This window comes from Mobula birostris, chromosome 1, assembly GCF_030028105.1.
Source record: "Mobula birostris isolate sMobBir1 chromosome 1, sMobBir1.hap1, whole genome shotgun sequence".
Classification (NCBI taxonomy): domain Eukaryota; kingdom Metazoa; phylum Chordata; class Chondrichthyes; order Myliobatiformes; family Myliobatidae; genus Mobula; species Mobula birostris.
In genome coordinates this window covers 170,562,106-170,588,198 of record NC_092370.1, presented here as the reverse complement: position 1 = coordinate 170,588,198, position 26,093 = coordinate 170,562,106, and the positions used below count along the sequence as shown (strand labels likewise).

Sequence of the window (26,093 nt, the reverse complement as noted above, 5' to 3'; positions counted from 1 at the left end):
AAAATGTTTTCTATCGGATGTTTTTAAAGATTACATTTTTTTAAAAGGCCGTCTACCGAGTTAGAATGTAACACCAGGGGCTTCAAAAGCACCTTTTGGTCACAGTTGGAAGCCAGCTTCACCACCCCTCCTCCTCCATCACACCTGCAACGCGAGATCAACTTCTGCTTACCAGACACAAAGACAGCTAGTGCGTCAACATCTGTGCGGAAAGAAAACGAGGGCAAGGCGTACCTTAGGTCGCCCTCCTGGTCGTACCATCTACTGGGCAATATGCGATTATTACCGAATCTTCCATAAATTGTTCCACAAGTGAGAAACGAAAAGCGCAGGAGACGAGGAAAGGGATGCAAGGGAAATTCGTTGTTCCCAGTGAATTTTTGTGAAAAGTTGAAATATAAACTACATACGCACGCCAGAAAAATAAACTTTCGACCAAAATCAGAATTATCAATGCAAACACTCTTCACACTTTTCAAAACATTTTAAAATGTCAAAGTTGAACTGCAATTTCATAAATTGCAACGGGACACATTTTATAGAGACTGAAACAGTAACGCGACTAATATTGCATTCCAAGCATTTGAAAGATGGATCATTTGTTACTTTTCTCGCAATTGGAAATAACTTATTCAGACAATTATAAGGAAGTCCCGCCCACCAACACGTTGATTGGCTTACTTTAATTCTATTGTTGGAAATCGGAGCGCCCACTACATGTATGATTGGTGGGCTGTGCTGCCAGTCACTGCCATGTGTCATTCCGCCTGGGATGAAGGTGCCTATAACGGGAACCGCATGGAAGTTAGTGCGCTTTATTACTACGAGCGGGCGCGTTTAAGAGATTTCACCGCAGGGGGTGGGGGAAAGAAAAGACCAGATGAGTGGTTGTTTAACACATTTTTGGCGTACTTAAAAAACCGAGAAAGCTAGTCTCAAACACTGGCAGCGTTTGTAAATCCTCAACGAAGGATTCCGAGCCTGGGAATCTGATTGACATTGCACAAAAAGGCTTGTGCGAACTTTAAGCAAAATGTTCAGAAAGTTTTCTATTATCGTCCCCTCACACTTTATGCTGTTGTTCGTGGCTCTACCACTCTCCTGCTCCCAGAGATCGGGTGGACCAAAGGTAAGTGCATTTAGACTGACAAGTTTTTCATCATTTTGTTTAAAACCGCTCTTGTTTTCCTTTCCCCGTCTCTTCCCATTTAATCTGCGCAGCCGGCCTCTCTTTTGCTCATTATATACCTAACACTTCAAATGTCAGTTCGCTATCTGACGACACCTGTCGACCTTCCAGGGACACAGGTAAATAGCATCGGACAATAAGTTATAGAGATACGGAATATGCTTGGAGCGGGCAGGGGTCAGTCGGATGCAGCACAGAAGTCACGGGCATGTAGATTATGCTTGTGTTATGATTAGCGAAGGAATGGGAACTTCCTAAAGAAACGCCGAAAAGACGTGTGCCGGAATTTAAGACAGATTGTGACTAGGACAGAATTTGAAAGCTTTGATGGAAGGTGCAAGAGCTTGTGTTATCTCCGTTAATCAGGTTTCGGGTAGAGCTGGGCTGTGGGGGGTGATGGGGGTCCGAACACTACCCCGCCCCCATGCCTCCCATTCTCTTTAGACTTTCTATTCGTCCCGTTCGCTTCTGCTCCGAAGTGCTCCGAGAGGAAGGGTAAGGAAGATGAATTTGACCAAACTGGTACCGGGTTTCAGACAGAGGCAGTAATTTTCAGCATCGCATTCTGCAAGTCCATAAATCAGCTCGACACGTGAAGATAAGTTAAAGTCTTAAACAAACATACATCCTGCGCCCTTGTACTTCTCGGAAAGGCCACTTTTCCAACATTTTCCTGCGGGAATTAATTTATTCATTACTTCTTTTGGAGTATTTCATAAGCGCATAGTATTACAGAATGATGCAATTTACCAGACCGCAATTTCAAATGACATCAAAGTTAACAAATAGCTGGGCGTGGGCAACAGAAAAACTGTGTAAGCTGCGTTTCTTTCACTATTGATGGAAAGTCAACTTCTTTTAACCCCACGGCTCTCCCAACAATACCAAGGATGAAAGATGTTGGTTTAAATAATGGATAGATGTTCCGCATTCTTTATTTGGTGACCCACAGCTGCTTTTGGATAAGAGTTTCTATAAGCGAAGAGGTTAGAGCATCTTAAACGGGGCTCTGTGGAGATGCGGTCATCTCATGTTTATTTTAAAATGCACACAGGCATGGCAAAAGAAATGATGTAGCTCTGCTGGAAAACAAATTCAGCAGTTAAACTTCATTTTGGGTGCAACGAGGGTAAGGACGGCATACCCATTTAAAGCGCACACACCTAAAAGTAATTTTTGCGAAATCGTTTAATAACCTCACTGGTACAGCGGTATAAAAATGAAGAACACCATCAATCCAGTGTTTTGTTCTCACTGATGTCTTTTGCTTGAAATGATAGATATAGTTAATTCCAGCTACCGGTACCTAAAATGTAAATCCCAGAGTGGTATATGAACGTGTGAAGGACATAAAGGGACAGATTAGGGTGTTTCTTTCTTGCGTTATACCGATGCACAAAGTGCAAATGAAATGAATTGACTCCAGTAAAGCACGTTGGCCATTTCTGATGAGTGCTTGATGATTTTTGGGACGCTAGAGAGCAAATGCACAGTTTATAAGGACCGCAGGACACACAGAGAACAGTATTGGGGGGGGGAGCACTAGCAGTGGGGGCGGGGATTCAGCATGAAGTTACTTCATTGATGAGACAGGTCATAGTTAGACGCAGTTATAAGTTGAATCAAGAAATTGCAAAGGACTTAAGATTGTGTAGTGGCCCTTGGTAACTGCAGCTCAATGTGTACTTGCAATAATTGGGCAAAATCTAACAAAGTTTTAGGGATTTTAACTTTTATTTGGGATAAACTCAAGTTGGAATAGTAGAGAATTTCTTCTGCCCCATGGTAGGTTTTCTGCATCACAACATCCCAGAACCAATGAAGGGGTTCAAGACTTATTAAATTTAGCAATGAATCTGGAGTGAGAGCTCTTGGATTAGTGTGATTTTCCTGTTAGGAGGTTACACAAAGATGAAGTTCAATTGCAAAGAGAAAAGCAAAATGATTAAGAACCCACATTGAGCTGGGGGCGTTCCAGAATCCGGAGCTCAATTCCAGCGGTGTTCTGTGAGGAACCTCATGGAACCAGTGGGACTTCCCCAGGTGCCCCCATTTCCTCCCACAAGGCAAAGACGTATGGGATGGGTTAACGGGTCATTATAAGCTGTCCCGTGATCAGGTTAGGGTTAATTGGGGTTGTAGGGTTGCCGGGATGAAGGGTCGGAAGGGCCCAGTCTGCAATGTATCACTAAATAAAATAAAATTAAACAACAGAAGATTGGTAGGAGATGTTGGAGAAAGAATTTAATGCAATCCAACACTCATTTATACAGCTAAAGGGGAAAGGGCTCCTTTTGCCATCCCATCTCCCTTTTAGATCGCGAAAAAGGTCAGGGATAAATAAGATAACAAGAAAAGCACACAGCCAGGCAAGAATGCTGGGAATTGGGACATGTAATGAACACATGCGGTTACAGACGTCTCAGGATTATGAAAAGAGTATATCAGACAAATCGTAAGAGATGTTGAATCAATACAAATTGCATCAGTACGTGCATGGGTGAGGGGGGGAGACACCCCAAGGGAAGTAATACTGGATACTTGCCAAGATGAATTCAAACAAAGTAACAGCAATGAAGGAAATACTGGCACCATATTGCCATTAATTCCAAAACCAGATGCATTCCAATCCAGGGTTTTTAAGTGAAGTAGGTGAGAACATTGCAGGTGGCCTAATTAAAATCTTTAAGAACTCTTAATTCAGGTGCTGTTGCTTCAGACTGGGAAAGTGCACATGTCGTTGTTCTGTTTCAGAAAAATGGAGGAGAGAAACTAGTAAATTATAGATTAAATAATAAAATGTTTGTTATCAACTAATTACCAGAATTTATAATGCAGAATAGAGTGACAGATTACTTGTTTTGACATTTAACAGAACTGAACTAACATGGATGCATAACATGTAGACAACAGTGGACTAATCTGACTGAAACTGGAATGAGTTTTTTATTGTCACAGGTACCATGATGGTGAAAAGCCTTGCTTGCCTACTGCCCATACAGATCAGATCATTTCACCGTGCATTGTGGTAGAATAGTAACAACGCAGAATGAAGTGTAACATTTGCAACACTTCCACCGGGCTCGCATACAAACCTAGCTCGTTGGCTAACCCTGCTAACAATCCCGTGACTCAGTGGTGACAAGGCCACGTCAATATACATCTTGGCTCGGTATGATTTGGGATTCAACCAAACAGGAACTGTGGGAATTCCGATGTAAGGAACTTATATTTGAGTGGATGCTGTGTAAATACTGCCCATACACAATTATCAGTCGGCAAGCAATAACAGATTGTGCACTGTATAAAATTGTAAAGAAAGCATGTTTATCAATTCCAGCTTTAACAAACAGGTAACAGGAAAAAGAAAATAAATGGGCCCATTACAATTGAACCAGTCTAAATGTGCATGCAAGGTTGGATCTCATGTCATATCTGTAATAGTAGGGTGTTCAGCTTTACTCACGGTACTGAAATTCTCATCATCAATCACAGGTAGAACTTCCCTTCATGGAGTCCTTCATTTCATGAAGCACTCCTTGCCTTAGGTCTCGCCTTTGGATCAAATCCTCCAGGTTTCCTGATTCCTCTGCTCTCCGTGTCTCCCGCCAAAAGACCACGAACCCGACCACTGTCCATTACAAATCTCTCTCCACTCAGTTCTCTCTAGAGCCTTCTCCCAACCCACCATCCTGATTGGCTGACACGACATTCCCAAGTTGAACAACGTAGCTCCTTATCTTTAGCCAAAACCAAAACATTCCACCAGCAGGACACACTGCTTTTACAGAAAACTGCTAAAATGAAATACCTACAGCATAGCAGTAGAAATATTAACCTGGGCATTACATGTTTAATTTTAGAGGAGGCACTAAAAGTGGCAGACAGTGGAAAAATCGATATTCATATACACTGCAGAAGGCATTGAATCGTGTCTTATGAGAGATCATTATCTGGAGTTGAAGCTCATGGCACTGAGGGCAAATTAATGGTCTGGTGAGGAAGTCAACTAAGTAGCAGGTACAGACCATCCCCAGGTATAAATAGGTTCTTTTTAATGCTCAAAAGCTGATTTTTTTTCAATAAATCAGAAAATACAAAGAATCACTTGATATGGTACCCATAGTATTGTAATGAATTACATGTAAAGTGCATATGTCTGGTAAGAAAGAACAGTAAAATTGGGGAAAGAGCAAGAGAGGAAATTAGATCTGCCTTTTGTAGGAACAACATATGTATGTACATTGGTCTTTTGAATTTGACAACACAGGTTCAGTCCCCCTTATCTGAAATTCCAAAATCTAAAAAGCACCGAAATCTGAAATATTTTTGAGCACTGACATGATGTCACAAATGGAAAAATCCACACTGCACTGGGAATCCACAGATTCAAGAAGTGACCTCACATTTGTAATAAACAGAAGTTAATAAAAAATAACGAAAAAAAAAGATCTCCATCGTGTAATGAAATTGGATGTGTCAGCATCAGAGTGAAAATATGCTGCCTAATGGTACACTGCTCATGAAACAAGCAAAGGTCTATCAGGACGAACTGAAAATTGAAGGTAATTGTACATAATCAGCAGGGTGGCTGCAGAAATTTAAGAAAAGGCACGGCATTATATTTTTAAAGATTTAAAAAAAATTAACAATAAGGCATCTGCTGATCATGAGGCAGCAGAGAAATTCATTGATAATTGTCACTGATGAAAATCTTACACCAGATCAAGTCTACAATGCTGATTGTTTTTATACCTTAAGTAAAACCTAAAAAGAAGTAAAATACTGTAACCTTTTAAACAAAATGCGGCTTGGTAGGTGGAGACTGAAAGCCTGCCATTATTTGTAGTTGTTCAACAGCTGATTCAGGTATTCATTCTCCCGATGCTGTGGTGCTGTTTTTGTTACCCTGCACACACTATAGTTTCATTATTTTAATGGTAATAATTTTTACTGTTAATTACCTATGTGTGGTGAACAAGTATAAGACAAAGACTGCTTGCCAGCAGCACATAAATTCAGAGTTGGTAATGATGGTGATCCCCAGCTATCTCATTATATTCCAAAATTAGAAAAAATCCAGAATCCGAAGCACTTCTGGCCCCAACCATTTCGGATAAGGGGTACTCAACCTGTATTATGGGAGCATGTTTGCAAATAGGGGGTTTCTATAAGTTGTGTGCACTTAACCCAGGGTAAGGCCTATACATCTTTTGGCACGGTGTAACCTAGCAGATGGAATAGAAAGGAACTTATCCAAGGTAAGTGGTAAGTGGTGTAAATTAAAAAGAAATAGTAATAGATTAAGCAAATGGTAAGTTTTCCACTTAAAACATATAAAGGATACCAGATACTTTCTGAAGGTTGAAGATTGAGAAGCCCTAACATACTTGGGGGTTCATGTACGAAGATCATTAAAGTATCATTAACAGTATACTGTATAATAAACAATTCAAAAGACATTGGTCACTATATCTGGAAAAGAAGTGTGTTGAAGGAATGCTGCAACTACACAGCGGTCTAATAATATCAGGCCTGTAGTATTGGAAGGAGATCAGTGCAAACGCACAACACGATTACTGGTGTACAGGGTTAAGTTGCAGAGATGAAATTAGGGTGGCATATTAGCACAACTTACAGAATTGCTGCTGTTCTTTTTCAGTAATCCTGATCTCCACACTGCTGTGTGGAGTTTCCAAATTCTTCATGTGACTGGCTTCTCCTGGGTATTCTAATTTCTTCCCACATCTTAAAGGCTCATTGGTGAATTTGCCACTGTAAATTGGCCCTAGTGTGTGTTTGTGGCAGGAGAATTGTTGGAGGGAGGATGGGATATGTTGAAGGGCATGTGAGAGAGAATGTGCAGTGGGGAGGGGGAATAATGAGAAAGTTTGGACTAATGGAAATATTCTGAGAGCCAGCATTGACTCAATGGGCCACTTGGCAACTTGGGTTGAAACAAAGTTTTGAGTATAGGAGGTAGGATGTTGAAAATGTATAAGACGTTGGTGAAGCCTAATTCGGGGTAGGCTTCTGATGTATGCAGGTCTGATCACCTACCCTCAGGAAATATATCAGTTAGATTGAAAGTGAAAATTACAAGGATTTTTCTGGGACTTGAGGATCTAAATTACAGGGAAATGTTGAATAGGTTATAATTTTATTTACTAGAGCAAAGGAGGTGAAGGGAGATTTGACAGAGGTATACAAAAGTATGAAGAGTTTAGATAGGGTAAATGCAAGCAGGCTTTTTCCACTGAGGTTGGGTGGGACTACAACTAGAGGGCATGGGCTAAGGGTGAAAGGTGAATTGCTAAAGAGAGACATGAGGGAGAACTTTTTCACTCAGAGGGTGGTGAGGGTGTGGGACAAGTGTCAGCAGGAGTGTTGTATGTGGGTTGATTCCAACGTAAGAGAAATTTGGTAAGTACATGGATGGCAGGGGTATGGAGGGCTTTGGTCCAGGTGCAGGACAGTGGGATGAGGCAGAATAATAGTTTGTCATGGACTAGATGGGCTGAAAAGCCTCTTTCTGTGCTGTAGTGCTCTGATGACTCTAAATGTGAATATTGATCAGAATTTATTTGGTACAAGTGGGGTTATATGATTCAAAGTTTTTGGGGGGAAGGATAGAATGGAATCTATTTCGATTCATTGGAGAATTTAAGATCATGGGGACACATTGTTTAAAAACTGGAATCAGGTTTTTTTGGAGTCTGCTGGGGGAACTTAATCGGTCAGGCAGCATCTTTGGAGGGAAATGGATTGTTGAAGTAATAATGATTCAAGTCAATTGCCAATTTTACTTTGGTGTTTAGCAAATTTTTGCAAACCAAAGTTGCTCAGAGGAGTGGGAATACGGAGTTAGGTCACAGATCAGCCAAATCTCGTGGAGTCAAGGAGCACATTTGTAAGCCATTGGCTCACTCCTGGCCTCTTCTTCAATAGACTGGATCAGAAAGGAGCTGCCTCTACGTAGGTTTCTGGGTAAGCAAGAGGCCTGAAGCAGGTGGATGCAATTGATAAAAACACTAACTTGATCACAATAATTTCTGTATTTTAACTCTGATCATAGAGTGAATTAGGCTCCCTTTGCTCTGGTTTATCAAACAACAGAAAAGCCTAAATTAAATTGGAAATATTCTCCATATCTGAATATTGTCTAGTGCTACAGTATCTGGCTCATTCCTTTATTCCCCTCTTGCATCTTGAAGGTGGGGGGGGGGGTGTTGCCAGTTTTATGAGATTCCATTGCATTTTTATGAAGTTTAATTCAGGATTTTTGACAGTGATTTCCAACAAGTCCTGGCATTCATGTGCCTTAACTGTCTCTTTGCCGTTTCATTTCCACATTGTATGTATCTATTTGGAATCTGCTCTATCCTTCAACTCAACCCAGACTTGCTCAAGATTTCTTTTGATCTGTCTTGTAACTATAGGCACTACAGTAAAGCAAGACTGCCTAGTATCTTTTCAGAATAACATTGTGCTACACAAATCCACTCTAAGTTTGCTTGCAGTGAAAAGAACTTTCCATTTTGTGACCAAGCGTTCTCTTTCTGACATTGGAAATTAGCAGTATTCTTTGAGTTGTCTTAAAAGGAAACATCAACGCATTAGAAATACAAACCTAGTTTTTGTGGTAAAATATCTAAACAGACAGTAAAATCATTCATTATTACCTAATATATTGATAATATTTAAAATGTAAAACTATCGATTTGTGTGTCTGATAAAGTTTCTGAATTAAAATAAACAAGGATACATTCATTGCTATTTTAATTCTTTTAAAGCTCTTTTGAAAATTCTTATAAATTAGTTTTCTAGCTTACGATTTAATTGTGTTTGTGTGACCCATAAATTAAAATCACTTGTATAGTTATTGCAACTGTTAATATCTGATTGGAATTAATGAGTTTTGCTGTTTTAGCATTGTTAAAGTGGAATGTAATATTTTTGCTTTCTCAACAGTAATGTATACGAATATGAAAAAAAACATTCAGGGCAAAAATGCGTTACATGCATTATTGATTCTGTTGGCATAATATTTGGAAGACTGTGCAAGAAATTTAAATCTTTCAAGGCAAATCTTCTGACCTTTCCTTCAGAAATCTTGCATAAGAGATTTAATGATGTGTATCTCATTGTGTTTTCCTTCTCAGTGTGGGCTGGTAAGTGCTCCCAGTTCAGGGACAGAGCTTACGCGTGTGATCTAGTGCATCTAGGGCAGTTTTCTGATATGGTAAATGCATCTTTGAAAGATCAGGGAAATCGCATCACTGGGGAACTAGCCCAGAAGAAGAGATGAGGCCTGGAGCAGATCAGCCAAAGCCATATTGAATGGTATGGGTAGGGTTGAAGGCTGAATAGTCTACTTGTTCTCCTATTTTCTTGTGTTCTCACAATAATGCTGCCAATTGAACCCTGCTGTTACTTCTCATTTCATTCCTCTAGAAATTAGTTTCTGTTTTTGATAAAAACAGATTGATTTGCTTTATTTGTACTCCTTGTGCTTCCATTCTTCCACATGCTGTCTCTCTGTAGGACACCATAAGCTTTATTTATTTAAAGATATTTTGTCATGGTCCAGTTGGAGACTCTTCACCCTGAAATGAAGAGTGCTTTCCGGGGACTCTATTACCCAACCACCTCGCCTGCACAATATTATACCACTTAGGGTAGTAGAAGAGACAGTTTAAAATTGTATAGTGCTGTAGTCAACTTCACACAAGGACATGTATTGCAGGACTCTGTCTAATGCCACAAAGGCATACAGCACAGAAACAGGACCTTTGGCCCATTGAATCTGTGCCAGCAATAAAATACCAATCCCATTTCCCCGTAATGGTTTGTAGTCTTCGTAGCTGAGGCATCCTCTCACTGAAGTGAGCACATTCAAGATGAGGGTGGGGGGGGGGGGGAAGCTTCCAACTTACATTGTCTTAGTTGACACAGAATATCAGCAATGATTTCAGTGAACATCAGAACAGGGTTGTGGGGCTGAGTGGCCTAGAGCTGTCCCCTTGAGCCAAACACACGCTTATTAGTGTTCCTGGGTCAGCTGTAGTGTTAAGTGTTTTGTGTGTTGGTGAGTATAATGTTTTTTTTCCTGAGGAGGAAATTAAAGGCTATGAGACTGAGAGCTTCCACAGAGGCTGTTGAGATACTGGAATATATAGTGTAAAATGACAAAAGTTGTGTGTAATGTACAATGACACCAGGCAATTAATAATGTTAAATTAAAATGAGAAACTGAGAAATCCCATAGAGAATTAATGGCTCATGGGTTAAAAACAACATTGATCTTTAAATGGTGCCTGGAACTTTTCAGATGCTTAAAAAACATGTGATTTCTAGTAATTATTTTAAAGTATATATTTTGTTTAAATTACCTGGCTTGTGTCAAGTTTTCCCAGATGATTTTGTCCACTCACTTTAGCTTCTTCCTTTTCTGATTCCATAAGATTGCATTTCACATTGAGGAGTTGAGAGGAAATCAGACTAAACAGAACACCTGCTCTTTGAGCTGTCAGTCAGAGTTCTGTGGTACTGGAGATCTGAGGTAATGGATCCTCCAAAGCCTTTAGTCCTACTGACTAAAATATAAAGTCAACCATTGTGAGTAAAAGCTCTCAGTACACCTGAACTGAAACTAAATGCTGTTCAGCCCAACTTAGTTCCTGAAGGAGAGCCAGGTAAGTGCTTACCTTAAAAGGGAACCTACTCAGCTTGAGATGTAAACATTGGTTGGGACCTGTTCTTGCACATCCCCTTTAAGTTTCACAAGGCCTGCTTTTGTGCCAGGAACCCGTGGAGGATACAGTTGGAAATGTGCAGAAGTAGGTTGGAAACCTCTGATTACATCTGCTGTCCTTTATATGTTAGCATGAAGGACAGGATTGAAAATCTTTACTGATTTCTTTTTGAAGTATCTTTGATTTCTCATTGAAAAACAATTGTACAGAGTGCAAAAAAAAAATCCTAGGGAGTAACGTTGAAAAGAAGAAACGAAGTGGGTGGGAGTTTGTGAGAAGTGTAAACACTAGCATGAAACTGTGGACCCAGTGGCCTGTTTCTGTGATTTAAGCAGTGCCAAATAGTTATTACTAGTGATTCTCACCAATAAAAGCATGCAGAATGCAATCCTGGCCAGGTCTTTCATTAAAAGTAGGTATGGTCCTGCAGTGATTTTGGAAATAGTTCTCTTAAACACACACATAGCACAGTAACGGACCCGCTGTACCCCTACCAACCAAGATCCCATTTGTACTTCCCATTTTATTCCCCCCCCCCACATTTCCATTAACTCTCCCTAGCTTCTTCTGCTCACCTACATGCAGGGGACAATTTACTGAGGGAAATTAATCTAGCAATCTGCATGTCTTTGGGATGAGGGAGAAAACCAGGCACTCAGGAGGGGGAATCCACATGGTAACAGGGAGAACACATGACAGACAGCACTGGAAGCTGGGGCTGAACAGGGGTCACTGGAGCTGAGGCAGCCATGTCACTGTGCTGTCCCGTGTCATTGGGTTAGCATTTCAAATCCTCATGGGAACAACCCCAATTTTTCTAGAAGGCTAAAAGCTGATGCTAAGGTTCTCTGTGTTCTTGGTTCCTTGCCATTAATGGCTGGTCAGTTTCCCGAGGGGCGAAGTATTCTTTTTATTTTAGTGTGATTTCATTGCATTGTCGGTCCTTGTCACTTCCAGTCAAATGGCACTGAGTTGTGATTCCTGTCGATGTTGTGACTCACTTATTTGCTTTTTAGGTTCAGAGGGATGGTTTTTTGGGCAGCATAGGGAGTTAGGGGGTCAGGTTAGGGTTTAGGCTCGGGGATGAGGGAGAATGAAAGGTCAGGGGCAGGAGCCGGTACCTGGACTCCAAGTTGGAGCTCTCTACGCAGACCGCTGGTTGGAGGACAGCGATCCTGGAGGTTGAGTCGGCAAACACAGAGGGAATCGGGGAGTCTGAGTTGGGAGACTGTATGGGTAGGAGTCACGAGGTCCGGTGACCCCTATGTCACTGGGGATGAAGAGTCTAAAATCTTTGTGAAGAGGATTTTGTGTTTAGTTTTCAGGCGGCCACACAAAGGTTGGGAGAACGGGTGATTGGTAGAGAGGAGTGGAGCCCACCCGTTGAGCAGGTGGCTTGTGAAAGATGAAGATATTTGCATGACAAAAAAAAGAACAACTATCTTACTGCTTTCTCTGGATGCTTGTGGATTGGTTGCTTCTGAGATGCAGATAATTCTAAAGCCTAAATCATCTTTGCACTAGCCTCAAACCCCAGGTTTCCTTGGTGCTCAGCACAATAGAAAGTGTGACACCTATTCACTTTGGGCTAGGAGCAAAAGGAGATATCATCTGCACATTGGGTGCACTTTTGATCTCTGTGCCAAAGAAAGGAAATACTTGCTTTGACATGGGTGTAACATGTGTTTGGTAGATTGATTCCTGTGACAAAGGAGTTATCTTATGAGGAGTATTTGGAAAAGAGTGGCCAAAAGTTGCAGTTTACGATAATGGGTGGTGACATCAGTGAGGTGGGCAAGATTCTGAAAGTGGAGAGGTGTTGAAAGGCTAATTCTTCAGTCTGGAAGATTACATAACATGAAGCAATCAGAAGAGGTCAGAGCAGGAAAAGAACTGCTCATTTAGGAACATTAATCTTTATGTTTCCTGATGGTGAGTGAATCAGAAACGGGTGGGAGAAGGAGCCGACTGGATCTGGTAGGAATGTGGAACTACTTCCTTTTGCACATAACCTTGCATGGACCATGTGCCAGAATTGACATCTGGGATTTGCACTTGACCTCCAGGTTTCAGGACTGGTTGGCTTTTTGCAGTCTTGTCATGATACTATTTCTGTTTTTCTTTCCCTTTCACTTCAGCCAATTTGACCTTGTGTGCTCCTTTAAGTGTCAACGGGTTTTCGTGCGCTGGAAAGTTAGTACGTATGCGTCAACCCATCAGTATCGGAGCTGGTGGCAGGCCATTCAGCAGTGGTGGGACTGTGGCGCCCTTCTATAAATCACCGGACGTTTGTGGAAATCTTCTCATCCAACTTCTTGAGGCCCATCAGTACTTTGACCTCTAATGGACCACTAGATTTTGGGTGTTGTGGGCTTGAAGTTGTATGTTGAAGCCCCCCGCCCAAACATCGGGTTGTAGAGGGACCCTCAGCACCAAGATCATCAGAAGGGTCTGTATGACCTACAGCTGTGTCCACATGCTCTGGTCTAATGAATCCACAAAATCCACAGGAAATTGTGATGGATAGAAAAAAAAGGTGTAGAAAATCAGTCTGTCCCAACTTCAGACCAGACGGCACTATTTTACAACTAAGGGTCACATGACCAGTACTGTGGCTGAATTCCCATCTTAATCCTTCCAAATGCGGTTTTAAAATGCATCTGTTTTACATCAGCTTCTTCCATGACTGTACATTGGCATTCTCCTGTAACCTGGAAGTTACTGCTGATCATATGTTAAAATAACAACCATGGGCATGTCATGCACTGACACTGCATTTGCAACAGAAAGACATGGAAACTATACGAGCTGCTTCTTTAATAATCCACAAGGCCTCTTATTGGATGCACAGGAACCCTTTCACAAGTTTTCTCTTTTTTTATGGCAGTTTTTCAAAAAGTATTTCCTTGTTTCAATTTTCATTTATCTTCTTGCGTCTTTTCACTGGGCCTTCACCAGCAATAGTGATGGTATTTAATGTAGGATTTGGCATTTCCATTGTCCTTCTCATAGCATAGTGTATTTAATATTTCAATCATATTTGAATAATATTGCAAATATGTTTTTGATTAAGGATTCTTTGTTTTTTTTGTAATTTATTTTTTATTGAATTTCATCAATCAAACATTTCCATAAGATGTATTTCAGATACTGTACATATATCATATAATCATATTTGTCACAAATGTCCACGTAATATTTATCAGAAGTATACACTTATAGAAAGGAGAGGAAAGAAAGAACAATCGAAAGAAGAAAACTATGTACAGAGTAGGGAGTGATCTTTTTTACAACATATTCATTGACTTGTGAGAATAAAATCAGGCCTATGAGGTGTTATGTAGTTAAACCATTTTTTCCAATATGAATAGGATTGTTCCAGCTTATGATTAACAGATGCTGTTATCTTCTCCATTTTGTAAATGTCCATTGTAATTTCCATCCATACATTTAAAGTTGGGCTCTCCTGTGATAACCATTTCCTGGTAAGGGTCTTTTTACCAGCCACCAGCAGTACATTCATTAAATATTTATCTCTTTTCAACCATTCTTGAGGTATATACCCAAAATATATGGTCTTACTCTCTAAGGGTATTTCATATTTAAAGATGTCTTGCAGGGCATTATGTATCCCACTCCAATAGTCTTTGATAATGGGGCATTCCTAGAAAATATGATAATGGTTTGCATTTTGATTTCCACAATCTCTCCAGCAAACAGGGGGTTACTATCATAATGGGATTTCTGAGAGGTTGGTAATAAAATATCATATCAAATTTTTCCACCCAAACTCCCTCCATTTCTGTGAACTGGTACACTTGCATTGATACCTCCATATTATTGTCCAGTCTTCCTCAGATATTATTATCCCTCCTTCCTTCTCCCATTTCGTTTTAATGTATGAATTCAAATCTGTTTTAAGATTTGACAAACCCTTATACACGCTTGAAATGATTTTACTACCGTTGTCTGAATTATATGCTTTTCTAAATAGCTCTATCAGACATGTACTTGCCTTGGTTACATTTTTAACTGTCAATACCTCATTACGTGTTATTTGTAAAACTCAATGAATTGCATAAGTCATAATGCTACTGTGTGATACGTGCACGCATTGCTTAAAGAAAACGCGAAGTTAGACTCACTTTTTGGACTCCCATATCTTCCTTTGAATAAGTTTAATGTGTTGAAGATACAAAATGTAACACATAGGCACGTTGGAAGCAAAACGCGCAGTCAATGTAGATGTGAAGTGTGAAGTTTTCATTCCTAAGCCTGATATTTGTGTATGAAACCTGACCAAGTCACCCCTTCTAAGTTGACTCAATGAAAACAATGTAATGCATGCAGCTCTGGTCGCCTCACTATAGGAAGGACGTTGAGGCTTTGGAGAGGGTGCATAAGAGGTTTACCAGGATGCTGCCTGGTTTAGAGGGCATGTGTTATCATGAGGGGCTGGATAAACGTGGGTTGTTTTCTCTGGAGCAGTGGAAGCTGAAGGGAGATCTAACAGAGGTTTATAAGATTATGTGAGGCATAGACAGAGTAGAGAGGGAGTATCTGCTTCCCAGGGTTGAAATGTCTAATACCAGAGGGCATTCATTGAAAGTGAGTGGGGGGGGGGGATAGGTTCAAAGGAGGTGTGAGGGGTAAGTTTTTTACACAGAGAGCGGTGTATACCTGGAACTTGCTGCCTGGTGTGGTGATAGATGCAAATAAGTTAGAGGCTTTTAAGAGGCGTTTAGATAGGCACGTGAATGTGAGGAAGATGGAGGGATATGGACATGGTATTGGTAGGAGAGATTTGTGTTTGGGTGTTTTTGATTTCTTTTTTAGCTGGTTCTGAACAACGTTGTGGGCTGAAGGGGCTGTTCCTTTGCTGTACTGTTCTAGGTAATGAAAACCTGGTACTGATTACGAGGTGCACCTTAATGTCAGTGTTTCATGTGTGACTTCTTCAGATAAAGATGGTCCCTCCATTGAGTGGAGTTAATAATAACGGATAAACTTACTGTACCAAGTGTGGTGCAAATAGATCCAGTGAGGGTAGATGCTCAGCCTGGGAGATCAGATGGATCAACCCAAAGCAAAATCAGTGACGGGCTTTGTGGACGTTCAGAAAAATGGGAGCAATGTTATTGAGACAAGGAGGAAGTCCAAAGTTGGGTTTATTGTCAGATGCTCAAGTATGTGTATGCAGAGGTGGTGGGTAGAACTTACTTGCAGCTGCACAAGCATGTGAGTAGCATGTAGTGTTTGTCAAGTGATGCAGGGTGTGGTCATGATCCCCTAAGGTCCTACTACCCCTTGGAGAAATGAGCATGGGCACCTAGAGCTGGATTTGGAAAACAAATATTTGAGAGGGTCTAGCAATGGAGGGATAGCAGAGGGAGTAGAGGGATCAGATAGCAGAGCACCTTGTGTTGGAGGACTGAGACTTTGAACATGTTGGAGGTTCAGCAAGAGTAATGGATCGGCAGGGTTTGGTAGAAGACAGGATCAGATTGAGGAGCTTTAGACAAGCTGCAGGTTACAGCGCATGAGATTCTAGAGGGTGCTAGAACCTTAATAGATGCAAAGTTAGTGCTGCATTGTATGGCTTGGAAATGTACTGTATTCTGTCTTGATCTTTGAATACATACAGATGTAGCTGTACCTGTATTTCTGCTGCTGAGTCTCTGGTGTTTTATTGGTCTGTTAAATGGGATGATTGATTGAGGTAACTGCTTCCAACTTGGGATGTCCAATTGCCATCAATGAGTGGGTTACAAGGGAATTGTGTTTGGAGGTAGCGCACTTGTTTCTGAATGGTGGCTTGAGTGCGCACTAGGCTGGGTATTCGGTGCAGCACGGAGGGACTTCTGCACTATCAGGAGTGCTGACTTTTGGACGCGACACTGGGCTGTTTCCACAACAAAAATAATGTTGATCCCAGTAAGATAGGAGCCAGGGATGTTTTCTAGTGGTTTCTAGCTTTGTAGAACACTGGACCACAACACATGATTATATTCTGTGCTGGAGGCAAGACTTTAGAAAAGGCATAAAAGCTTTAAAGGGGATAGAAAAAATTTATTAAAATGATTACAAGGAGGTGGGGCTTTAGTTTTATGGATAGCCTGAACAGACTGTGGTTGCTGTCTTTGGAACTAAGGAGATTGCAAGGGAACCTTTATAGAGGTGTTTAAGATTATGAAGGTGATAGACTGACTAGAGAAAGGAAAACCATGCCCAATGGCAGAAAGGTCAAGAACTAAGGAATAGAGAATAATAAAAACCTTTTTATTTCATGTAGCCAGTAGTTAGGGATCTATGGTGCACTGGGGTGCTCTCAGAGGCAGGCTTAATTGGAACGTTTAAAGGGAATTGGTTAAGCACCAGAAGGAATGAATTTGCAGGGCCACGGGGAGAGCATAGATTCGGTAACTGTTGTTGGCCAAATCAAAGGTGGTGGTGGATTGACATAGAGGAGGGAGATTGAAGATCTGGCTGAGTGGTGCCACATCACCAATATCTCACTGAATGTCAGCTGATTATTGACTGTAGATGGAAGAAACTGGGGGTATGAGCCAATCCTGATTAGGGTATCAGAGGTGGAGAGGGTCAGTAACTGCCTGGGTGTTATCCTATCAGAGGAACTATCCTGTGACCAACATGTAAATGCTATTTCAAAGCAGGCATGGCAGTGTCTCTAATTTCTTAGAGGTTTGTGCATATTCGGCATGTCATCTAAAACTTCTGACAAACTTGCACAGTGGAGTGCATCCTGATTGGTTGCATCATGGCCTGGTATGGAGACACTGGAGCCTAAGAATGTTAACACCCACAAAAAGAGATGGATATAGCCCAGTTAATCACAGGAAAAGCCCTCCCCTCCATTGCTACCACAAGAAAGCATCAAGGACACCCCGCCATCTAGGTCATGCTTTCTTCTCACTACTACCATCAGGATGGAGGTATAGGAGCTTTAGTTCCATTGCCATCATGTTCAGAAACAGTTATTACCCTTCAACCTTCAGGCTCCTGAACCAGTGTGGACAACTTCACTCAACTCAACACTGAAACAACCTATGGACTCACTTTGAAGGATTTTATAACTTGTGTGCTCAGTAATATTTTTTTTTGTATTTGCACAGTTCGTCTTTTGCACATTAGTTGCTTGTCAGTCTTTGTGTGTAGTTTTTCATTGTTTCTACTGTATTTCTTTGTTCTACTGTGATTATCTTATAAATGAATCTCCAGGTAGAATTTGGTGACATATATGTACTTTGATTAAAAAAAATTACTTTGAACTTGAACTTTGAACTTTGAGACCAACTGAATTGCTTTATACTGAGCAGGTATCGACTCAATAGGGCCAATAGCCTCATTCCATGCTGTAACCAGTCTGTGAGTGGGCAATGTGTGTTCCTCACAAAGATAACCATGGAGTGATATTTCAATGTCATTATTGAAAGTACAGTGTGTGCAAATTGGCTGTAGGTTTCCCTCCTTTGCAAAAGTGCATAACTGGCTGAGAAGCACCTCAGACAGGTATTACATAAAAAAACATAGGTTTGTTTTTCTCCTTCTTGCCTATAGTGTACCTTGTTTGGAGATTAAGGAATAGATGGTTTATATCTGTAAATCTGCAAACAATTGATTTATCAATAAATTGATAAAAGTTACTTTTCCCTAAAATACTTTATTCATGATAAATGCTGTACAGGCCGTTCCTCGATTATGAATGCCCAAATAATTATGGACATCCCTTACATACAAATGAGTTTCTGTAAAATGATTAAATGTACACGTTCACTAGCTCCTATGAACAGCAGCACCACTTTCTGCTCTCCACTTTTAGTCATGATTTTTTCTTTTCAATGTATTTGATGCCATTCATTGAACTGCCATGGCAGTATGGTTACAGTATCCCTTTCACCATTTTTTCCTGTGCTTTCTGACTTAGGAACTAAATTGATGCAAGGAAGTCTGTAATGAAAGGAACCCATTCATTACCTGGGGATGGTCTGTAAATACAGCCAGGATATACCATGATCTATACTTGTACCTAACAATGATTCAATAGGAGTACCCATGCTGTATTGTTCTATGACCCAGTGTTCCCTTACAGTACATCAGCAAACTTAAACATTCAACTGTTTTGTGTTTGAGAGGCTGTTACGCGGGGTCCAGGCCTCCGGTATCCAGTGGCAACAGGACCCTAGTGTGTGGTTCTGTGCGGGTGGGTACCTTTGATTTTGTGTAGTGGTGTAAGAGAGGTGATGGTGAATTGGCCGCAAATAAAAATTGTATGAGATGTAAAAATTGTATGATCCACTGTACACTACCGTGCTGGGGAAGTATTTGCGTGTTTATAGAGCCTTTGTAGGCCACTGTGTGTACTGGCCTGAGCAGAAGAATGGCATCGTCTTCTTGTGCGGTGTAGGGAAAGGGTTTTAGCGTTCCTTGTGTAATACAGCTGCTGCTCCTGTGTTGTCACACACTCCATTATTTACTTTATATTCTGTGTTATTTACTGGAGACGGGCTGCAAGCCCATGATCGACTGCATCTCTTGCTGATCTCGTCGATTAAGCATCGAGGAGGATTGAAGTCACGGAGGCGGGTGCGGAAGGCGAGCGAGTGTTCAGTGCCGTCTACCAGCCTCTCGCTGGCTGCTGCCAGAGGAGGATGTCTGTGTGTGGTGGTCTCTCTCTCCTCTGGTTGATTGTGGACTCTGATTCACGTTTATGATGTGTTCTAGTTTCTGGTTGCTGCTTTTTTTTGTTGCTAGTTTGGGTGGTTTTGAATTAGGGTGGCCTGCAGATAATGAACACTGAACTGAACTGAAATAAGACCATAAGACAAAGGAGCAGAAATCGGCCATTCGGCCCATCGAGTTTGCTCCGCCATTTTGTCATGAGCTGATCCATTCTCCCATTTAGTCCCACACCCCCGTCTTCTCGCCATAACCTTTGATGCTCTGGCTACTCAGATACCTATCAATCTCTGCGTTAAATGCACCCAGTGACTTGGCCTCCACTGCCGCCCAAATTCCATAGATTTACCATCATCTGGCTAAAAAATTTTCTTCGCGTCTCTGTTCTGAATGGGAGCCCTTCAATCCTTAAGTCATGCCCTCTTGTACTAGACTCCCCCATCATGGGAAACAACTTTGCCAAATTCACTCTGTCCATGCCGTTTGATTTTGTTTCGCTCGTTTTTTTTTTTGTTTTGTTGCCGTTTGCATGATTTTTTTTGCGTGGAGGGGTGGGATTTGTTTTTTTTTCATCGAACAGATTCCATGGTCCTCCTTAGATTTTCTGGCTGTCTGTGGGGAAGACGAATCTCAGGGTTGTATACTACATACACACTTCGATAATAAATATACTTTCAGTCCTTTGAATTTGCTTCTACAAGACCATATATGTCCTGATGAAGGTACTCGACCCAAAACATTGACTATTTATTTCCATAAATGCTGCTTGACCTGCTGAGTTTACCTATTCATTTATTGAAATACAGCATGCAATAGGCCCTTCTGGACCTTCGATTTAGTGCAGATTAGGCTCTTCTGGACTGATACAGTATGGAATAGCCCCATTTGAACCGATACGGTTTGGAATTGGCCCTTCCAGACCAATACAGCATGGAATAGGCCCCTCCAGACCAATACAGCATGGAATAGGCCCCTCCAGACTGAAACAGCATGGAATAGGCCCTTCCAGACTGATGCAGCATGAAATAGGCCTTTCTAGACTGATACAGTTTGGAATAGGCCCTTCCAGACCGAAACAGCATGGAATAGGCCCTTCCGGACCGAAACAGCATGGAATAGGCCCTTCCAGACCAATACAGCATGGAGTAGGCCCTTCCAGACCGATACAGTGTGGAAATGGCCCTTCCAGAACAATACAGCATGGATAGGCCCTTCCAGACCAATACAGTGTGGAAATGGCCCTTCCAGAACAATACAGCATGGATAGGCCCTTCCAGACCAATACAGCATGGAATAGGCCTTTCCAGAGTGATAGATTGTGGAATAGGCCCTTCCAGACTGATATAGTGCAGTCTGCGGAATAGGCCCTTCCAGTCTGATACAACATGGAATAGGCTCTTCTGGACCGATACAGCAAGGAATAGGCCCTTCTGGACCTTCTGGCCCTTCTGGTACACTGCCCAGTAATCCCTTGATTTAACCCTATCCTAATCACAGGACAATTTACAATGACCAATTAACCTACCAAATGGTATCTCTTTGGACTGTGGCAGAAAACCAGAGCACCTGGAGGAAACCCAAACGGTCACGGGAAGAACGTGCTAACTCCTTCCAGACAGCGGTGGGTTCCTCCAGCATTTTGTGTGTGCTGCTCTGGATTTCCAGCATCTGCAGAATCCCTGATGTTTATATTGAGTTCAGTCATCTGTGTTTGTCCGAGGGGATTAGAGGACATTGAATACACTGGGAAAATGAGCAGGTCTCTTTGTTAATTCACTCTTAAGTACAGTGTAACAGTAAATTTGCTGATTGGTTGCAACATGTAGATCATTTTGAGAAACTGGTTCTGTGCCTCAATTGTGCTTCTTTGGGAAAATGTGTCCTTGCTCAGTTGATTCATTCTGATGGAATGACTCCATGTAACCCAGTCCTTTGCCTTTCTCCCTCTTCTCTTCACCACTACCTCCCACCCTCACACCCCACTCCTTACACAAAGTGACCGATTCTGCTGTGGCATGCCTTCCCTGGCACCATCTGGCAGGAAGGCATTTCGGGTCAGCGTTGGGACACAGGGAAGGCTTGGCTTGTTCATGCTCTCTTGTTGGGTCCTGGCCTCCCATTTGGCAAGGAGTCCATACGAGCAGGAGAGGTCAGTGCCACAAGCACGCAAAGCCCACATACAGCTGGGGCTGTGGCAACTGCAGGGCAGCACTGGAACAAACCCTTAGCATCGAGTTGGGCTTTAGCAGCTCCCTTTTTTTAAAATTTAGAGACATAGTTCGGTAACAGGCCCTTCTGGGCCAACGAGCCCACGCTGCCTGATTACACCCGTATGACCAATTGGCCTACTCAGCCCTACGCCTTCGGAATGTGGGTGGAAACATATGCAATGACAGGGAGAATGTACCATCTCTGTACGGATAGAGGCTGATTTGAACCCCGTCGCTGGCGCTATAATAGAGTTAGCTAACCACTATTCTATTGTGCCCTTTCTCTGTTAAAATTCTGAGAAAGACCATGGTATTAACTCACCTCAGACTCAGATGACAGCTGATTGTATTGGCAGATGATTAAGGTGGAAATCTTATCAAACAAACTTGACTTTATTTTCCTCTCAAAAATATATTTTTTATTCACATACACACAGTAAATAATATCAGGATACAACATTTTCTACATTCACTGTAGGGTATAACTCCAGTAATCTGTATGCAACTCTTTTAAAAAAAAATGTTTCTATGCTTTGGCACTTTGTTCACCAGTGATGTTTTCTCTGTTTCCTTCCCATTCAGCAGGACCCTAATTTCCATGCTCCCATCCAACTAACCAGAGTCTTGGTCCCTGTGTTCCCTTTAAACTCATCCAGTTCACTGGAAAAATTGTTAATGATGATACCTAACATCTTAGAAAGAAAGTGGGTTCAAAATGCTTTGGGATGCAAATGGAAATAACATCCATTAGTTCGGAAAATATCCCATCAAATCCATCACGTCCTCTTGTGGAATGTGGGAAGGCAGGGAGACCTCCAGTGTCCCTGACAACTTCACCTGCAAGAAGTGCATCTAGCCGCAGCTTCTAACACTCTGTGTTAGGGAGTTGGAGCTGGAACTGGATGAAGTCATGATCATTCAGGTGGCTGAAGGGTTGATAGACAGGGAGGTGGCTACACCCAAGGTGCAGGTGACCATCAGGAGGGGAAAAGAGATAAACTGTCAGTCCAGAGTACCTCTGTGGTTGTTCCTTTAACAACAGGGATATCACTTTGGATACTGTATTGAGGGGAGGAAAATCACAGCGGTCAGGTTAATGGCACTGAGTCTGGCTCTGTGGTTCATAAGGGAAGAGGCAAGCTGTAGGGATAGGGTATTTGTTGGTTTGGTGAACAGAAAGGAGGTCCTGTGGCTGAGAATGGGATTCCCAGATAGTTTGTTGCCCCTGGATGCCTGGGTCTAGGACACCATGGATTGAGTCCACAGCATTCTTAGGAGGGAGAGTGAGCGGCCAGGTACCAATGACATCAACAGGAAGAGGGACAAGGTTCTGCAAAGTGAGTTCAGGGAGTTAGATGCTACGTTAAAGGACAGAACCTCCAGAGTTGTGTCTTTAGGATTACTACCTGTGCCACATGCTAGTAGACCAGAAGTAAGAAGATCATACAATTTAATGCATGGCTAAGGAGTTGGTGCAGAAGGGAGGGCTTTGGATTTTTGGATCATTGGCCTTTCTTCTAGGGAAGGTGGGATATGTACAGAAGGGACGGTTTGCACCCGAACTGGAGAGAGACTAATATCCAAACGGGAAAGCCTACTAGTGCTGCACAGGGGAGGGATGGGAACCAGAGTGCCAGGAAAGATAGTTAGTGGTTGTGGAGAAAGATGTTATTTAACCTACATACAAAGTCAGGAATCAAAAGGTCGAGCATGGTGGAACTAATGTTCTGAGCTGCGTATATTTCAGTGCAAAGAGTATTGTAGGAAAGGCAGATGAGCTTAGGGCATCTATGCGTGGAATTATGACATAGTAGCCATTAGTGGGACTTGTTTGCAGGAGGGGCAGGAATGGCAGCTCATTGTATTAGACATGATAGAGCGGGAGGGATTAAGGGGGAGGGGTGGCATTACTAGTCAGACAAAATGTCACAGCAGTGCTCAATCACGACAGACTGGAGAGCTCGTCTAGTGAGGCTTTATGAGCAGAATTGAGAAATAAGAAAAGTATGACCATGTAAATAGGATTATCTTATAAACTATCTAACAGTTTGAGGAATTTAGAGAAGCAAACTTGTAGAGAGGTGGCAGACTGTTGCAAGAAACATAAGATTGTGATGGCAGGTGATTTTAACTTTCCACATATTCACTGGGACTCCCATACTGTAAAAAGGCTGGATGGGAAAGAATTTGTTTAATGTGTTCAGGAACGTTTCTTTAATCAGTACGTAGAAATCCCAACTAGAGAGAGTGTGATACTAGATCTCCGATTTGGGAATAGGAGCAGGTGATAGAAGATTGCATATGGGAACATTTTATGTCTAGTGATCATAATGCCATTATTTTCGAGGTAATTATGGAAAAAGATAGCTCTGGTCCTCGGATTGAAATTCTGAATCAAAGAAAGACAAGTTTGCTGGCATTAGTAACGAATTGGCAAGTGTGGATTGGGACAGGATGTTTTTTTGAAAAGGTGTTCTTGGAAAGTGGGAGGCCTTCAAAAGTGAAATTTTGAGAGCACAGTATTTATACGTTCCTGTTAAAAGAAAAAGCAAGGTTTAGGGAACTTTGGTTTTTGAGATATTGAGGCACTGGTTAAGTAAAAGAAGGAGGTGCATGGCAGGTATAGGCAGGTAGGAACAGGTGATATACTTGAAGAGAATAAGAAATGAAAGAGAGCACTTAAGGAAATCAGGAGGGCTAAAAGAAGGCACGAGGTTGCTCCAGCAGACAAGGTGAAGGAGCATCCTAAGGGTTTCTGCAGATATATTCAGAGAAAAAGGGACAAAATTGGTCCTCTAGATTATCAGAGAGGTAACCCAAATGTGGAGACGAAAGAGATTGGGGAGATCTTAAGTGGATTTTTTGCATCTGTGTTTACTTGGGAGATGGGCACAGAGTCTAGAGATGTGAAGTTATGGACCCTCTACAGATTACAGAGGAGGAGGCTTTTGCTGTCTTGAGGCAAATTAGGGTGAATAAATTCCCAGGGCCTGACAAGGTGCTCCCTTAGACCTTTTGTGAGTCCAGTGCAGAAATTGCAGGGGCCCTAGCAGAGATATTTAAAATATCCTTAGCCACGGGTAAGCTGCCAGAGGATTGGAAGATAGCTCATGTCGTTCTATTCCTTAAGAAAGATTCTGAAAATAAACCAGGAAATTATAGTCCGGTGATCCTGACATCAGTAGTGGGAAAGTTTTGAAAAATATTCTAAGGGACTGGATAAAAAGTATTTGTGTTTATATAGATAGGGACTGATTAGTGATAGTCAACATGGCTTTGTGTGTGGTAAGAAATGTCTGACCAATCTTGTAGAGTTTTCAAGGAAGTTACCAGGAAAGTTGATGAAGGCAAGGCAGTAGATGTTGTCTACATGGACCTTAGCAAGGCCTTTGACAAGTTCCCACATGTAAGTTGGTCGAGAAGGTTCAGTTGCTCGGCATTCACGAAAGAAGCCAGAGATGGTTGGAGATGGTCACCTCTCTCACTGGAGGCTTGGGACCAGTGGTGTGCTGTAGGGATTGGTGCTGGGCCTGTTGTTGTTTGTCATCTATATCAGTGATCGGAATGATAATGTGCTCAACTGGATCAGCAAATTTGCGATGACACTGGGACTGGGGGTGTAGTGAACAGCAAGGAAGGCTATCAAAGCTTGCAGGGGGATCTGGACTGACTGAAAAAATAGGCTGAAAAATGGTGGATGGAATTTAATACAGAGGACTAAAGTTTTACACAGTGGGCAGTAGGACACTGGGGAGTGCGGTAGAATAGAGGGATCCATAATATTGATCCATAATTCTTTGAAAGTGATGTCACAGGTGGATAGGATTGTAAAGAAATTTTTTGGCACATTGGCCTTCATAAATCTGTGTACTGAGTACAGGAGTTGGGATGTTATGTTGAAATTGTATAAGACGTGGAGGCTAAATTTGGAGTACTGTGTGCAGTTTTGCTGACCTACCTACTAGGGGGATGTAAATAAGTTCGAAAGAATGCAGAGAAAATTTTCAAGGATGTTTCTGGGGCTTGAGGACCTGAGTTGTTATGAAAAGTTAAATAGGTTAGGACTTTATTCTCTAGACTGTAGAAGATTGAGGGATATTTATTAAAAATATACAAAATTATGAGGGGGATGGATAAGGTAAATGCAAGCAATCTCCTTCCACTGGGGCTGGGTGAGATTACAATTAGAGGTCATGGGTTAAGGGTGAAAGGTGAATTGTTTAGGGGAAATGAGGGAGATAT

The 26,093-nt window shown here is 41.8% G+C and overlaps 1 protein-coding gene across 3 annotated transcripts in view; it reads left to right on the top strand.

Annotated features, from left to right (window-relative positions):
• The first annotated feature begins 779 nt into the window (after positions 1–779).
• smoc1 (SPARC related modular calcium binding 1) overlaps positions 780–26,093 on the top strand; it is a 248,867-nt gene continuing 223,553 nt past the window's right edge. For all 3 annotated transcript variants that reach the window (XM_072265877.1, XM_072265866.1, XM_072265857.1), the window contains exon 1: positions 780–1,129. In XM_072265877.1, coding sequence (XP_072121978.1) covers positions 1,034–1,129 — 96 coding nt within the window. In that variant the 5' untranslated portion in view covers positions 780–1,033. The remainder of the gene's footprint in view (positions 1,130–26,093) is intronic.